Source organism: Rhincodon typus, chromosome 13, assembly GCF_021869965.1.
Source record: "Rhincodon typus isolate 14 chromosome 13, sRhiTyp1.1, whole genome shotgun sequence".
Taxonomy (NCBI): domain Eukaryota; kingdom Metazoa; phylum Chordata; class Chondrichthyes; order Orectolobiformes; family Rhincodontidae; genus Rhincodon; species Rhincodon typus.
The window spans coordinates 48,428,631-48,445,137 of record NC_063344.1 but is presented as its reverse complement, the minus strand read 5'-3'; the positions used below and the strand labels follow the sequence as shown (position 1 = coordinate 48,445,137).

Below are 16,507 nucleotides of genomic sequence, written 5' to 3'. Positions count from 1 at the left end.
GGGAGTGTTGCTGAACAAAGAGACCTTGGAGTGCAGGTTCATAGTTCCTTGAAAGTGGAGTTGCGGGTAGATAGGATAGTGAAAAAGGCATTTGGTATTCTTGCCTTTATTGGTCAGTGCATTGAGTATAGGAGTTGGGAGGTCATGTTGCAGCTGTACAGGACATTGGTTCGGCCACTTCTGGAGTATTGCATGCAATTCTGGTCTTCCTCCTATAGGAAGGATGTTGTGAAATTAGAAAGGGTTCAGAAAAGATTTATGAGGATGTTGCCAGGGTTGGAGGGTTTGAGCTATAGGGAGAGGCTGAATAGACTGGGGCTATTTTCCCTGGAGCATCAGAGGCTAAGGGGTGATCTTGTAGATGTTTATAAAATCATGAGGGGTATGGAAAGGCAAACATACGAGGTCTTTTCCCCAGGGTGGGGGAGTCCAAAACTAGAGGGCAATAGGTTTAAGGTGAGAGGGGAAACATTTAAAAGGGACCCAAGGGACAACTTTTTCATGCAGAGGGTGGTGCGTGAATGGAAATGAGCTGCAAGAAGAAGTGGTGGAGGCTGGTATGATTACAACATTTAAGATACATCTGGATGGGTATATGAATAGGAAGGGTTTAGAGGGAAATGGGCCAAATGCTGGAAAATGGAACTAGATTTATTTAGGGTATCTGTTTGGCATTTAAAGTTTTGGCAAAGATCTATAGCTCGGGTTGTGGGTGAGGTTGTTGACTTGCTTGCCGAGCTGGCTTGTTCTCCAGCTGTAATGCAATCAACAAACATATAGAATTAGACCCCATATACAAACCCATACAGATCAAAACCGGAAATGACACTACTCACCATAATGGACCAAACAGTATAAATTCCAAGCAGAGTAGAATAACATCCCTTCATCGGAGGCTCCACTGATGATGTCACCTAGCATGGAGATGAAACGTCTGAACGAGAACAAGCCAGCTCAGCGAGCAAATCAACAATCTCATCTGTTTGGCATGGATGAGTTGGATCAAAGGGTCTGTTTCCATGCTGTATATCTCTATGATTCTACAACTCTATGACTCTACTGGAGAGTATGAGTAGAATTGAACATTCTTGTGTGTCTCAGCCTAGTTTGAACATTAGTGTACTGTGAAGGTCAAATTCGAAGAATTACCCAAGTCACCCCTATGTTGCACGTAAAGACAACCTCATTCCGAGTGCAACTACCAATGTAAACACCACTGTAACCTCCACTGCAACAGTCACAATGGGAAAGAGCAAGGAGAGACGGGAGAATTTCAGGAAAAGGACTTTAAACCATGACAGCTCAAGTGTCAGTTAAGATTGAAATAGCTGAGATTGGAGTGATGTTTATCTGGGACTGAGACTCTGTAATGGATGGCATTGGGAAACAGGTTGAAACTTTGTTTTGATGTTTGTGTTAAAATATATATAACTTGGCTTTTTTTTCTCTTGTGGGTTTGGGATGCTGTTAAGAGGGTCGGTGCAGACTTGATGGGCTGAATGGCCTTATCTGCTCTGCAGGGATTCTATGAAAATGATTTTGCTTCCCACCAATTACTTGGCTATAAGAGGGTGCTTCACTCCTTTTTTTCTCTTTTCCCCCTATGTATTCATGAAATCTACAATGCAAATGTTATAAGTGTACCTTTACTGATTAAGGGTGAAATGTTTTTCTCATAATGAGAGATTATGACATTGAAATAAATGTAGCGGAGATTTTATGGTTAGAATTAAGAAGTAGAAAAGGACTTAAAGGATCAGGAAGTTACGTGTAGGATTTCTGGCAGTGACCATGAAGTGGTAGATTGTATTGGTGCAGAGATTGGACGTGCATGTGGCAAAGATTAGAATGGTTCTATTGGGTGATGTTAACTCTCATATAGATTGGGAAAAAGCAGTGAATTTATTGAATGTGTCTGGCTTTTTAGTCAGGTCTAGAACCAATAACGTGCTGACCAGTATTAGACTTAGCATGAATATTGATGCAGGTTTAGTTACTAACCTAAAGGTACATGAATATTTGTCTAACAGTGATCATAAAGGGAAAAGTATGAAATAACTGGTAAGGTTCAAGATTTTGTTAAGGCTGAGATGAGTGATACTATCCATAATAAGCTGGGCAAATTTGTTACTAGATAAATGACAACGGTGGGAGATATTCATAAAAGAATTCAATGTTCACAATTTATTTAGACAAGGGACAAAAATTCTACTTGCTGAAAACAAAATAGTGATAGACAGCTCACGAGATAAGATGCAACTAAAAGTTAAAAGAAAAATTATATAAATTGCAAAAAAAAGCACAAACCCTGGAGAATGATAAAGAAATGAAAAATTGTCAAGTGTCATAAGAACATAAGAACTAGGAGCAGAAGTAGGCCATCTGGCCCCTCAAGCCTGCCCCGCCATTTAATAAGATCATGGCTGATCTTTTTGAGACTCAGCTCCGCTTACCTGCCCACTCACCATAACCGTTAATTCCTTTACTGTTCAAAAATTTATCTAGCCTTGCCTTAAAAACATTGAGTGAGGTAGCTTCAACCGCTTCACTGGGCAGGGAATTCCACAGATTCACAATCCTTTGGGTGAAGAAGTTCCTCATGACCTCAGTCCTACATCTGCTTCCCCTTATTTTGAGGCGATGCCCTCTAGTCCTAGTTTTACCTGCTAGCGGAAACAACCTCCCTGCCTCCACCTTGTCTATTCCCTTCATAATCTTATATGTTTCTATAAGATCTCCCCTCATTCTTCTGAATTCCAATGAGTATAATCCCAGTCTACTCAGTCTCTCCTCATAATCCAACCCTCTCAACTCTGGAATCAACCGCGTGAATCTCCTCTGCACCCCCTCCAGTGCTAATATATCTCTTCTCAAGTAAGGAGACCAAAACTGCACACAGTACTCCAGGTGTGGCCTTACCAGGACTCTATACAGCTGCAGCATAGCCTCCCTGTTTTTAAACTCCATCCCTCGAGCAATGGCAGACAAAATTCCATTTACCTTTTTAATTACCTGTTGCACCTGCAATCCTACTTTTAGCGATTCATGCACAAGGACACCCAAGTCCCTCTGCACAGCAGCGTGCTGCAATTTTTTACCATTTAAAACAGAGTCCGTTTTGCTGTTATTCCTACCAAAATGGATGACCTCACACTTATCAACATTATACTCCATATTAGAGTGATAACCAGCTAATGAGAATCACAGGAAGAGAATTGGAAAAGGAACTTACATAGGCATGAAAATTAACACGAAGATAATTTATAATTACATTGCTCGGGAACAACAATTAACATTCATTTTGTAAATGAAACTAAGAATCTGGTTGATAACCCTGCTTGGAGCTTCACATCCCTTTCTATGTTGTATGAGATCTTACCCTTGTTGAGTTTCCCCCTTTCACTGTAATCACTCCTTTAGCAATTAAGCCCATCTGCAGTCTTGAGTTTCCTACTTTCCCCAGGAATCCGTGGACCCTAATCATTGATGTCCAGAGCCCCAGAGTGAATTTGCAAAACTGTCACAACTGATTATGGCCCAGTCCCTGCACTGATCCTGTAATCTCCAGGTTAGTTGCACATTAACCACAGGACTGAACATGGACCAATCCCTCAACTTTGATTGGACCAAACAGCTGACTGACAATGGCCAGCTGCTTTTATTGGAATCCAAAGCCTTTTGTCTGACTCTGGTGCTCTTGATTGACAAGCTGTCTTCCTTTTCCTTTGGCACTAAAATGTAATGCAAGATATTGGCAGTCTCCCCAGTATTGGGGAAGAAAAGGAGAATTGGAAGTGGCATATAAATAAGGCAAGCTGAGCAATCCAGTGAGCATCTGTGATGCAATCCAGTTTGCTTGTTAATTCATATATAACTCATTATTACTGGATGTTAGGTTGTAGGATAGATAGTACTTAGTGTTTACTTTGTTAACTCCCATATGGTAGAAAATTCTTCTGTTGAAAATAAAAGGATCTTGTGACTTTGTTCTTTTAGAAATAAGTAGGATTTCTAATTTAGTACACTTAAAAAAATCTCATATCAAAATTGTATTGAATTAGCTGAATTATTCCAGCAGATCGTCAGGTTGGGCACAATGAATTAAATGGCCTCCTATGTTATAATTTGAAGATTTAAAAATTGTCCCTTCTATTCAAATGCTGACCCCTTCATTTCTAAACCTTAGTGATCACCTTCCTCTTCAAAAGCTGTGAAGCTATCCATGTAGGCTACCATCCCATCTGAACTTCCTCATTCTCTTTTAAGGACTTTGAATATGCAGTCAGCCATCAAATCTGTAACTATCTGTCCTTGTCTAAATATTTTTGGAAAAGCTTTCCTCACACATCTTGTTCTTCCTGATGTTCTGCAGCTATTCACAGTGTCCACCACATCATCTTTCGATTTCTTTCCTTGTTTTTACTACTTTCCACTTCTATTTATCTGAGAATCGTGAAAGCGTCCTTCTTCCCAACCCATTCCCTGGTGAAATTCTAAGAATCCCACATGAATCTCCACCTGGTTTCTTTCTTTCATTCATCCTGTTCCAGACACTGTCGTTTGGCAATAACATCCACAGACATGAGGTAAAATTTTGATTTGTCAAACTTATTGCTATTGTGTTACAATGTGATGAAGATAACATTGAAGAGACTGGAGCAAAGCGGAGTATTTTTCTATTTGATAAAATTGAACTGATGATCTAGCAAGGCATGTCATGTCCTAATAAGATGTTGTTCAAATCTCATATTTCTTGCTCACTGCTTTTGTATTGTGCATGGAATCTTCCCCTTCCCTTGAAATTATTGCCATTCACAGTTCAATATTGATTCAAGAGCGCAACACTACCTGTACTTCAAATAATGGTGTGCTTTAATGAAATCCTGCTCATGATTAGCTATCCAGGGGGTCCCTGAGTCCATACAAGGGTTTAATTTTAAAGTTCTGACGTACGAACATTTCCTTATACTTACGAATGGCTACTTTATTTTGGCCTGCATTGTGTTCCAACTTGCGCACAGACTCGAGAATGGAACCTATTCGCAACCAGAGGATTGCCTATGTAAATGTTTATAAATTTAAGTTAAGCTAATAAAAAGCTCATAATTAACCTCAAAAAACAGATAACAATTTTCGTTTCTCAATCGAGTTGAACTTAACATCTCAATGAATTTAGGAGGGTTATCATCAAATTCAAAACCTTATAACCGGATTGGTTGGACCTGTATTTAAGTGTGCTCATTTTAAAATGTATATCAGAAAATATTTGGGGTAAAACTGGCCTATGCAGGCAGCATGAAACAGGCTCACAATGAATCAGTTGCTGTTTTTTTCACAAAGCCAATTTTTATGTTCCACATGTTTTTATTTGAAACCAAGTAGAATTGATGTTAAAACTCGGAAAATTGTCTTTAAAAAGAATTTGAACTGTTGCTGTGTGAACTTTAGTAGATAGACTGCGCATACTGAAAGATTGGTGATTTACTGTGAACTGGTTTTGCCTCAGTGATGTTGAACACTTGTACTTTCCTGTCTACTAACTTTGTATGACTGAAACTATTGCTTGAAGTTGTTATAGTTTAAACAGTCCACTTTTACCTCTATTTTAGGGAACCTTTCCGTTTTCACCATGAACACTTGCGTAAGATGATGGGCAATGTCCCAAATTTTATCGGACAAGACTTCGTACCAAATTCCCAACGGGGATCCTCAAGCCATCCAGCAACAAGGAATGAGGTATTATTTTAATAATTCTGTACTCTTGTTGACATTCAGAAATTTTGAGTTTTAGATAAATAGTATTTATAACTTGTAACACTAAATATCTGAAGAAGAAATAGTTTTACGTGTGTTTTTTTAAGAAAGATTTTTGTTCGATATAAATCTATATATACAGTGTCTCAAAAGGAGCAACCTTGGGACTGACTTTTTGATGGATTTTAGACTCTTGCTGGTTTTCAGGTTAGATCTTTGGGTTGGGTAGCGAATCAAAATTACGTTACAATTTTATTAGAATGTGTAAAATATTATATTAAAAAATAGTTTATTGGAAAGGACCCAAGGTAAAGGTAAAGTCACCGCAGTCGTACCAGACCATAGGACTGCTCTCTCATTACAGAGAGAGAGAGAATAGTGGTTTTAACTTGAGGGTCACCTCAGGCCTTGGGCAAGGGTAGAAGTTGAGAAAGAGAATCCTTCATGGTAACCTCAGCCTGTGTGGGAATTGGTATCACTCTGCATTGCAAACCAGCCATCAGCCAACTGAGCTGGTCCCAGGGTAAAAGTATGTGGAGGGAGAACTGAAGCCATCTTTTGTCAAAGATGATTGAATTTTGATTAGATGAGTGTTACAATCAGGGATAGCAAGCTAAACCAAATCAGCTTTACTGTCGCAACACAGTGAAATTAAAATATTCAGTCCCTCTCAAAGTTTGTGCAATTGTTCCCAACCAGATTCTGCGAATAATAGATCTTAGACACCAAGTTTATAGTGTAAACAAATATTAAAGATGTATTATTGATACTGTAACTATCAAAGCTAAACAACAAAGAAATCTAATTAATATCAATTATTTAAACACAATCTTCTAAGATATAAAGATAGCTGGAGGGACAGGTAGTGTGAGGAGTCAGGGAGGCTGCACAAGGACTTGTACAAGCTAGGATAGTGGACAAAAAAGTGGCAGATGGAATACAATGTGTAAAAGTATGAGGTTATGCACTTTGACTAGAAGCATAGACTGTTTTCTAAAGTGGGAAAGGCTTCGGAAATCTGAAACACAATGAGACTTAAGAGTCCTAGTTCTGGATTCTCTTAAGGTTAATGTGCAGGTTCAGTTGGCAGTTAAGGAGGCAAATGAAATGTAAACATTTATTTTGAGAAGGCTAGAACAGAAGAGTGAAAATGTAGCATTGAGGCTGTATAGGCTCCAGTCAGACCGCATTTGGAATATTGTGAGCAATTTTGAGCCCTATATCGAAAGAAGAATTTGCTGACGTTGGAGGAGTGCAGAGGAAGTTTTCATGAATGATCCCTGGGATGAAGGGCTTATCATAAATGAGGAGCAGTTGAGGACTCTGGGTCTGTAGTCAATCAAGTTTGAAAGGATGAGGAGGATTGCATTGAAACGTACAGAATACTAAAAAGCTAGATAGAGTGGATGCGGAAAAGATGTTTCCACTAGGAAAGACTTAGGAGAGACTGGGGCCCGAGGACTCAGCCTCAGAGTGAAGGGACAGCTCTTTCGTACTGAGATGAGGAATTCCTTCAGCCAGAGGGTGATGGATCTACAGAACTCATTGCCACAGAGGACTGTGGAGGTCAAGTCATTAAGTGTACTTAAGACAGAAATAGTTTCTTGATTAGTAAGAGGATTAAAGGTTATGCAGAGAAGGCAGGAAAATTGGGTTCAGGAACGTATCAGCCATGATCAAATGGTGGAGCAACCTCAATTTGCCAAATCGCCTAATTCTACTTCTTTGTCTTCTAGTTATATCATCTTTGCTCATAACCCCACTCTTATACAGACAGACAGACAGTAAGGGATAAATTAGAAAGAAAAATAAAGTAATTTTAATTTTCCCGTTCAATTAAACAATTTCAAATGATGGGTGCCAAGCCTTCGTACAGTCCTTGGATAATGGGTATTCGCAGCCAAATAAGTGTATGTCTAATTTCGAAGTCACCATTGAATGTTAGCAATTTCAGTAGACTTGCAGAATTATATGCTTATTTCTTACAGGCCGAGGTCCTTTTCTTAGAACATTCAATAATTCTTTAACAAGACAGAAAAGTAGAGAGAGCAAAACACAGCAGCCAGTCCTGAAGCTTCCAAAATCACCCTGTGCCCACCAAAATCTAGTCAGAACTCATTTTTCCCCTCCTTTTCTTTTTGGCAATGTTTGCTGACACTTACAACGTTAGGCAACTATCGATAGGCTCATTCGGGTGCGTGCATATGCTTGGTTCTAAACACAATACATTGTCAGATAGAATTTTAAGTGTGATGTCATACACAAAAACACTACCGTTCATCTACAGGGAAGCTCTTTAAATAAGTGCCATAGTATTTATGTGGCTGTCAAGTTAGCTTTCTGGGGCAACAACATTACTAATAAGGGTTCAGTTAAGGCAAGCCCATTGAATGTCGTGGGGAAATAATTGCACCATGTTTTGAGATTGTAGCACGAATGTTACTTTTCACTTATCGTTCCACATTGTTTTACAGTGTGACCCAAGGAATTGTGAATGGAACAAAATACTATTCATTGTCAGTGATGGTACAAATTTCTGACCTTACGTTGAAAGGAAGGGAGGTCATTGATAATGCAGCTGAAGATGTTTGGAGTTAGGTCATGCCCCAAGTAACTCTTTCCGTTATGGCTTCAGGCTGAGATGGCCAGATTGCAGAAAGCACAACCATCTTCCTTTGGGAATCATTGACTCCAGGCAGAGAAATTTTACAGTCCAGGGCTGCTTCATGCCAGGGTCAGTTAAATGCTGCTTGATATCAAGAGAATTATTTTTATTTTGACTCTGGAATTCTGCTTGTTTCTACCTGTTTAGACAAGTGGAGCTGAGTGTCAGGTGAAACCCAAACTGAGCAGCTGCGAACAGGTTATTGATAAGTAAGATATAGACAAGCTGTGTGGAGAGAGCCAGTTTTGATATAGAGCTCAGGGTGAATATTATGAATAAATCAATGCTGCCAAAAGCAGAAGTAGAAATTTAAAAGACAAGTGGTAACCTCCTTGATGCATGAACATTGGTAGGGACGCAAAGATGGAGCTGAACTTCCTGGAATTAAAATATCAAAAATGGCAAGTTATTAACTGGCATAAATGACATTTTGAGTAATACTGTGTGCAAACATTTACAATCATGGAAAGTGAGAGATTTTGGAAAAGACTGATGTTGTTAAAATGAGAAGTGATAGTTAGGGAACTGAGCTCCCAATAAGAAAATGAGAGTCTAACATTCAGTGGGCAGACAAAGAGATTGTAGCATTTTGTTTGGTCAGTTGGGCTGTCACATCAAGCTAGTGGAGTCCGCACAGTGCTCACATGACGTGATCCTCACTTCACCCTGAATTGCCCAGGGAAAGTTGAAGGCGTTTAACTGGTACAAATACTTTACCATATAAAATTGAACTCTATTCTATTTATAATTTACTTTTAGTGTTGTCCATATGTTATTTTATTCAGAAAAAACACAATTGCTGTGCTTAGTATTTCATTTGCTTTTCCTGTACTATTATAGGCTTCTTCCTGGACAGATCCTTTCGACAGGATGAGTACCATGATGGAACAAATCAGAAAAGAAATGTTCGACATGCAAAACACAAGTGTAAGTGCAATATAGACATAACCAACAGGAAATTCTTACTTTCCATAATTGTAGCAGTGTTTTTCATATTGCATAAACCACTGAACATGCAGTACAGGCTTCTAAAATTTTCTAATATGCTTTGCCAAGCTACACCTTCTAAAAACGTGTTTTTTTTTTGTCAATAGGGAATCCAACCTTCAAACCGCATTGGTCACTCTCTGAACAGCTCCAGTGTGATGACTTATGCAAAAGTGGGGAATGAACCTCCCAAAATATTCCAGGCTACCAATCATGTGCACCAAGTTCCTGGTGGAGTAAGTATTCAAATTCTTCAGTAAACCTCAGGCATTTGTCACAGTAGGCATATACATGACCATAAGAATTTTATAGTTTCACATGTCCAGACCATAACAGTAAACCCCAACAGTGATGCCCTGTGACTTTGGATAGCTGTAATCTACGACGTAAAATTTTCTTAAGATAACCCCTTTGGGAGAGGAAAAGTTACAATCCATTGTGTTCAACACATCAAATTATTTTAAATAGCATAATTAACACAATAAAATTCCCAATGCTTCACGAATGGTGCTTGATAGAGGAAGATGCGCCAAGATATTGGCAAAGAGGTCAGGATGTGACTGAAAGGCTTTAAAGGAGAAAAGTGAAGTACAGAAGTGCAGAAATTAAAGAATGAGATCCAGAAAGAAGGCCCAAAACTGAAGACTGTTTACCACTCCTGAGACAAAGGTAGAAGGTGAATGCAAAATAAGCTGGAGACACAGGACTGAAGTCTGCAACACAGATATATGGTTCGAGAAGGTTACAGAAATAAGATGAGAGAAGGAATGTATGGTAGAGATCAGGGCAGAACTTTCACAGCAATTTAAACGTGTGGGCATTATGAGAGTTGGAAGAATAGGGTAAGAATGAAAGAATAAGATTCTTGATTGAAGAATAAAAAGTCTGATTCTCCCCTTAAGATTTGAACATCTTCATGAAAATCTTGCTTGTAAGCAGCAAAGGGTCTATTTGCACGCATTAGCATCTCATTATTAGCTCATTTTGCCCTGTTTATGTGCTTTTTTTGGGGGTACCAGTGAGAAACTAGATGATGTCTATACCCAACTTGAAAGTCAGAGCCAGTTACTTGGCGACTGCAGCTTGCTTACATTATCTAAAGAGATCCGTCTCGGCCAGCATTCCTCAGCACCTCAGGACATGCTGCATGGACAGCAACCGTATGCACCTTGTCCACAGAAATTGGCATCACAAAAGCACCAGTCTCATCACATCATCATGGCATATGTTGGACTAATTTATAATACAGTTCAGTGCTTCAATATTACACTGTGGAGTTGTCTGACATCTTATGTGGCAATTCTGTGCCAGGCCATATTGTGGGCAGGGTAGACACCCGTTTCATGCATCAGAATAGGGTACATCTGAGGGCTCATATTGCTTTCTTAGCTCTTATACCAAGTTTTCACTTATTTAGATGCTCATAATCTCTACTTTGACTTACCTTTTTGCGCATCACTACTTCATTCAGAGCCAATAGACTCCCAGTAATTGTGTATTGCATGGCCTTTCAGCACAGAGAGATTTATTTTAGATTTATTTATTTGTCACATGTACTAAGTATAGAAACACATAAGGACATCGAAAAGTGCACAAAGTCACCATTCACTGGTGCCCACTTGGTTGCAAAATCCGGAATTAAAAGATTCAACAAAGCCAAAAGGTAAGCAAGAAAGAAACAGTCCAGATCTGAGTCTGAAGTCCCAGCTCCACAATGTTGCAGGCCATGCTCCAACCGCTAGGTCGCCGTCACCACCTCACTGGCCCATTCTCACCATCCTGCCCTCGCCGCCGATGTCGCTCTGGCCCACTGTCACTGTCCTGCCCTCACCGCCGACGTTGCTATGGCCCATGCTCGATCCGCCATTGCTGCAGGAGATGGCCCCCATGTTCAGCCTCCACCATGCGGTTCCCGGTCATGACCCGACTCCTCAGGTAGGTAGTTAAAAGGGCGAGGGTGGGGGCAATAGAATTACTGCAGAGAGGAGAGAGAAGAAGAAGAAAAATGAAAGGAAAAGGAAAGGGAACTGGTGAGCAGAGTGAAGCTCCAAAAGGAGTAACTTATCCTGTCGCCGAGTTACCGAAGAGAAGGAGATTCCAGCATCCACAGTAATATGCTCCTACATAGGCTGCTTGTCATGGCCTATCCTGTAGTGGAGCCTGTTGGCCCTAATGGTTTGGGCATTTGTTTCCTCCTCCATCTGGGTGCCTGCTGGCATCCACCTATGTCTGGAAGAGGCTGAAAGAAAGTGGCACCTGAAAATGAGGTCAGCTAAGCATCAATGGGGAAAGCAATGTGAGTGCCAGTCTGTTTGCGTTGCTAATAGCAACTGAGCATTCTGCTAGATGTGACTTTCCATGATAGTCACCAAACTGAACACACAGATAGCTGTAAGCACACGTGCCAGAGCCAGCATGATTCTGATAATATTGATGTATTATTCCAACCTTCAATCCAGTTAACCAAAGGTCTCCAACAAACCTCCGCACTACTCTTGTATCTATTTGTGCATTATCATCAAGTTATCAGTGGTCAGCACCATGGGATCCACTTACCTCTATGCTGATCAGATGCCTGGTCTCCAACAGACCTCTGAGTGCCAGCAACCAGGTCATTTATTCATTGGTCAGCTGTGAAGGCAGGGCACAGATGTGTTTACCAGAATATAGTTCCGAGTCTAATCTAGCTAATGTATCTACTGAGGTGAAAGTATCTGAGCTGATAGAGGGTGCAAGAGAAAGCCTTTCTGGTGTATCCACTGAACAATTTGTAGCTTCCTTCACAGTGGTGGAAAAAGAGCTACATCTGGCCGGATTCATTTCATACAGACTGAGGCTGTTGAGATGCTATTGGTGCTTGCTTCCAACTCCTACCTGTCAACAATATTGTGGTGTGGGCAAAATACAACATACAATTTGGATCACTTAGCTTATTAACAAGCTCAATTGTGCATTTTTAAGAAAAAATGGTGGGCAGTCTGTCGATTTTAGCACCCACTTACCATATTAGGGAGGCTCAGTCAAGGGTGGGTGGGCAGGTGGTGGACTAGCCACATGATATATTTTATGTGCCCCTCCCCACTGGAGGCCACCAGCGGAGGCCTGTAAAATCCAATCACCTGTCTCTCATCAATTAACACTTTTTGGACGAGATGGATCCCCCACTGACTCCTCAGATTGTGTGGTTGGGAAAGCTCACTATCTGAAAAATCCTGCTATTAGATTCAGTCACTAATCTATGCTAAGTTGATCTTAATTTAATAATCATTTGGTATGTTGCAACTCGCTATAACACCTCTGAATTCTAGCTGGTGATTATTGCTGGGTTCATGGGTATTACCTTAAGTCAAATGAAACCATCTTGATTATGATGCTGTCCATTGGAAACATTATCCTGTTTAAAGCATTATTTAATTTTTGTTCTTAGTTGATATTTACCGTGCTTTCCCATACGAGTCACATTTTGAAAAGAAAATGATTAAGCAACATTTGGAGGACAATTTTCCATTCAATGCCTTCTGATTTTGGGAACAAATGTGGAAGCAGCATTAGGTAAACTAAAAAGAAGTTGCTGACTTGGCACGATCAGTTTTAATGAATGGACATGCCTCAAAGTGTCCAACTAGTGCTCCCGTGGCAATTTCATTAACTTACTGAAATAAGGACCAAATTCAGATATTGAAGCAATTTTGGTACAAATCTGCACTGCGACATTGTTGCCAAATCTGTCCAACAACTTATGTATGGCCCAGATTGGCTTATGACCATTTACATCTCAACTGAGAAGAATCATTAATTGCAGTAGGGTAAAGCTGGAAGCAAATCTGACTAGTCATTAAGTGAAACACTTTGCTGTTGATTTTCTCTTTACACTTCCATACAATTTTAAATTTGCTCTCTGCTTACCTACCAGACTGTCATCTTAGCACCTAAAATGACTATTGCTTTACCCAAATTGCCTTGCGTCTTCACTTTCCTGCTCACTAACTTGATCTGTCATGTTGGCCTCTTGGTTCTCCTTCATGGTCAAAATGTTTTATCTCCTCCAAATTGAAAATCAACTGCCTTCCAGATCAAGGTACTCATCTCCAATTTTGCCAGAGTATTTGTAATGTCAATAACTCAATTTTTAAAATTGACAGGTGGCCAATCTGATTTTTAGAGTTGGTTGGTCAGTCCAAACATTTAACATGTAGAGGTTGGGAATTCCATAGTACCAGTGAGGGAGCTGAGTCTGTATAGGCAGGATAGGTTGTACATGAACAAAGTCAAATTCAATGTCCTGTTGGGTAATTTGCTCGTGCTACTAGTGAGGATTTAAACTAACTTGGCTGGGGTGTAAGAACCAGATGTAATATTTGAAAAGAAAAACAAGGAGCTCCAGGAACTGGGAAAGACGCAATGTATGGAAATATATTTGATGGGGTTAGGGTAAGAGGAAATGTAATCAAATCTAAATTAAGTTTACTATATAGCTGTGTGGATAGGTGGTGTGTGGCGAATCAGATTGGTGGCTTTCAGGAAATATGTGATTGTGGCAATAATTGAGACCTGAATAGAAGAAAACAGTCTGCATACTTAGTATCATAGATGCAATATGTTCAGGAAATTTGGAGAAATGAGGAGCAGCAGTATCAATTAAGGCAAACATGACAGTGCTGGAGTGAGAAAGTGTGATTTCCGAAAGGGGACAAGGACAGAATTCATTTGATTAGAGCTCAAACAACAGCTGAGATATAATTTCTTGGTTGTAGACTGTAGTCCACTGACAAGTTAGAATTGGTAGAGGAACAAATTAGCCAAGTTTTTTTTTCTTTATTAATTAACGGAATGAGGGCGTCGCTGGCCAGGCAGCATTTATTGCCCATCCTTAATTGCCCAGAGGGCAATTCAGAATCACTCACGTTACTGTAGGTCTGGAGTCACTTGTAGGCCAGACCAGGTAAGGATGGCAGTTGCCTTCCCTAAAGGACATTAGTGAACCAGATGGGTTTTTCCGAAAATCAACAGTAGATTCATGGTCGTCATTAGATTCTTAATTCCAGATATTTTATTAAATTCAAATTCCACCATCTGCCTTGGCGGAATTTGAACCCGGGTCTCCAGAATGTTATCTGGGTCTCTAAATTAACAGTCCAGCGATTATACCACTAGGCCATTGCCTCCCCTGTAATTACAGACAGGTGGAAGAATTACAGAGATGTTGTAATGGGGGACTTTAATTATCAGCAATAGTGTAAAAGGTAGGGAAAGGCAAGAATTTCTGAAATGTGTTCAGGAGAGGTTTCTAATTGGTACATTTTCAGTTCCACAAAGAAGATCCATTGCTGGATCTCGTTCTGGGAAATGAAATGATCAAAAGAATCATGGTTTAGAAGGGGAACATTTACTTAAAAGTGATCATTCTGTCCTAACGTTCAGGTCAGTATGAAAAAGGGTGTAAAACAGACCCATGTTAAATTAATTAACTGGTGGAAGTTCAACTTCAGTGGCCTGTGCACGCATCTGATTTCATAAATTTGAATCAAAAATTGGCAGGCAAAACTATGACAGAACTATCGTCTGCCTTTGAAGTGGAGATAATTCAAGTACAGACAAGATGCATTCCCACGAGGGGGAAAGTGGAACCAACAAATCCAGATTCTGATGATGAAAAGTTGGAAAGTGAAAGCTTTCAGTTGAATGAAAGCAAAAGGTTGCATGCTGACAAATGTTAGATGAATAACATAAGTGAGAACTGGGTAGAATGTAGAGGGTTCTGCAGACAGGTAATAGAACAAATAAGAGAAGCAAAAAGCCAAAATGAAATGAATCCAGTGGCTAATGAAGGGAATCCAAAAGTCTTCTATGGGGATTAAATTGTTGTAAAGGAATGGTAAGAAGAGTAAAGCTGACCAGAGATCCAAAAATGGATTTACAAATTAAGATGGGGCCTGGCTGAGATACTAACCATGTTTATTAGGTGGAACATGCTACCCAACTCTAGGATAGGAGGAGATAATTAAGACAGTATTCGGGTTAAAAATTTACAAAGAGAGGTATTATGTCAGCACTTAATTCAGTGGAGGAGATGCATCCAAAGTTTCTGACGAAAGTATGTTGATGCACTGGCCATAATGTTCTGATACTCCTCAGATGTACAATGGTGTCTGAGAACTCTACAATTTACAGTCTTGTTTAGCAAAGTGTGTGAGAATGAACTCAAGAACTTTAAGCCCTTTACATTAAATTCAATGGTGGAAGAATTTTTAGAAATGATAATTTTGTTCCGAATTAACAGTCCCTTGAACAAATGTGCATCAGTTAAGGAAAGCCAGAATGGATTTGTGAAGGGTAAATAATGTTTAACTAACTTGCTTGAATTTTTGATCAGAGGGCTGATGATGGCGATGTGGTTCATATAATGTAAATGTGTTTCCAAACAACATTTGATGCAGTGCCATGTGCAGTCTTGTCAATAAAATTAGCACCTATGAAATAAGCATTAAAAGTGTAGCAGCAGCAATGCAAATTTAGCTGAGTGACAGGAAGCAGAGTACAATGGTATATGATATATGGCACAAATCATTAATGGTGATGGGGGTGCAAGAAAGTAATTAATGAAACATTCAGAATCCTATGTTTTGTAAGTAGGGGCATGGAGTACAAGAGGAAGTATTTACTGAGAAAACAATTATTTGTAGCATAAAGTTGTTTTGTAGGTATCAATGGAATAATTAACAACATATGAATTTTATAGATCAAAGAGACAAGACGAGCAGTAAAAGACTCTGAAAGTGGAATTGAAAAGATGTCAATTGGTCATCACATTCAAGACCGTGCTCATGTAATTCAAAAATCCAGAAACCAGAGAACAGGCTATGAAGAAATTGATCAGCAATTTATCAACCTAAATGAAAGTGAGGCAACAGTATTTTGTTTGGTTCATTTCAAAAGATGCCATTAAATAATATGAAGGTGTCAATATATATGCAAAGGAATAAATGCTGCATGTATTGTTTTTATGTTATGATTATTTTCAGAAGTCAGTCTTTTAGCCAAGATCTGTTCTTTGTAAATATACCTTTTTAATTTTCACTTAATGTGAATTTGGATTATCTG

General features: G+C 39.5%; 1 protein-coding gene across 2 annotated transcripts in view; it reads left to right on the top strand.

Annotated features, from left to right (window-relative positions):
* The window catches only part of mlf1 (myeloid leukemia factor 1), a 35,661-nt gene that overhangs the window by 6,644 nt on the left and 12,510 nt on the right, over positions 1-16,507 (top strand). For both annotated transcript variants that reach the window (XM_048604627.1, XM_048604625.1), the window contains exons 2-5: positions 5,610-5,736; positions 9,260-9,346; positions 9,514-9,642; positions 16,146-16,305. In XM_048604627.1, the coding sequence (XP_048460584.1) occupies positions 5,610-5,736; positions 9,260-9,346; positions 9,514-9,642; positions 16,146-16,305 (503 nt within the window). The remainder of the gene's footprint in view (positions 1-5,609; positions 5,737-9,259; positions 9,347-9,513; positions 9,643-16,145; positions 16,306-16,507) is intronic.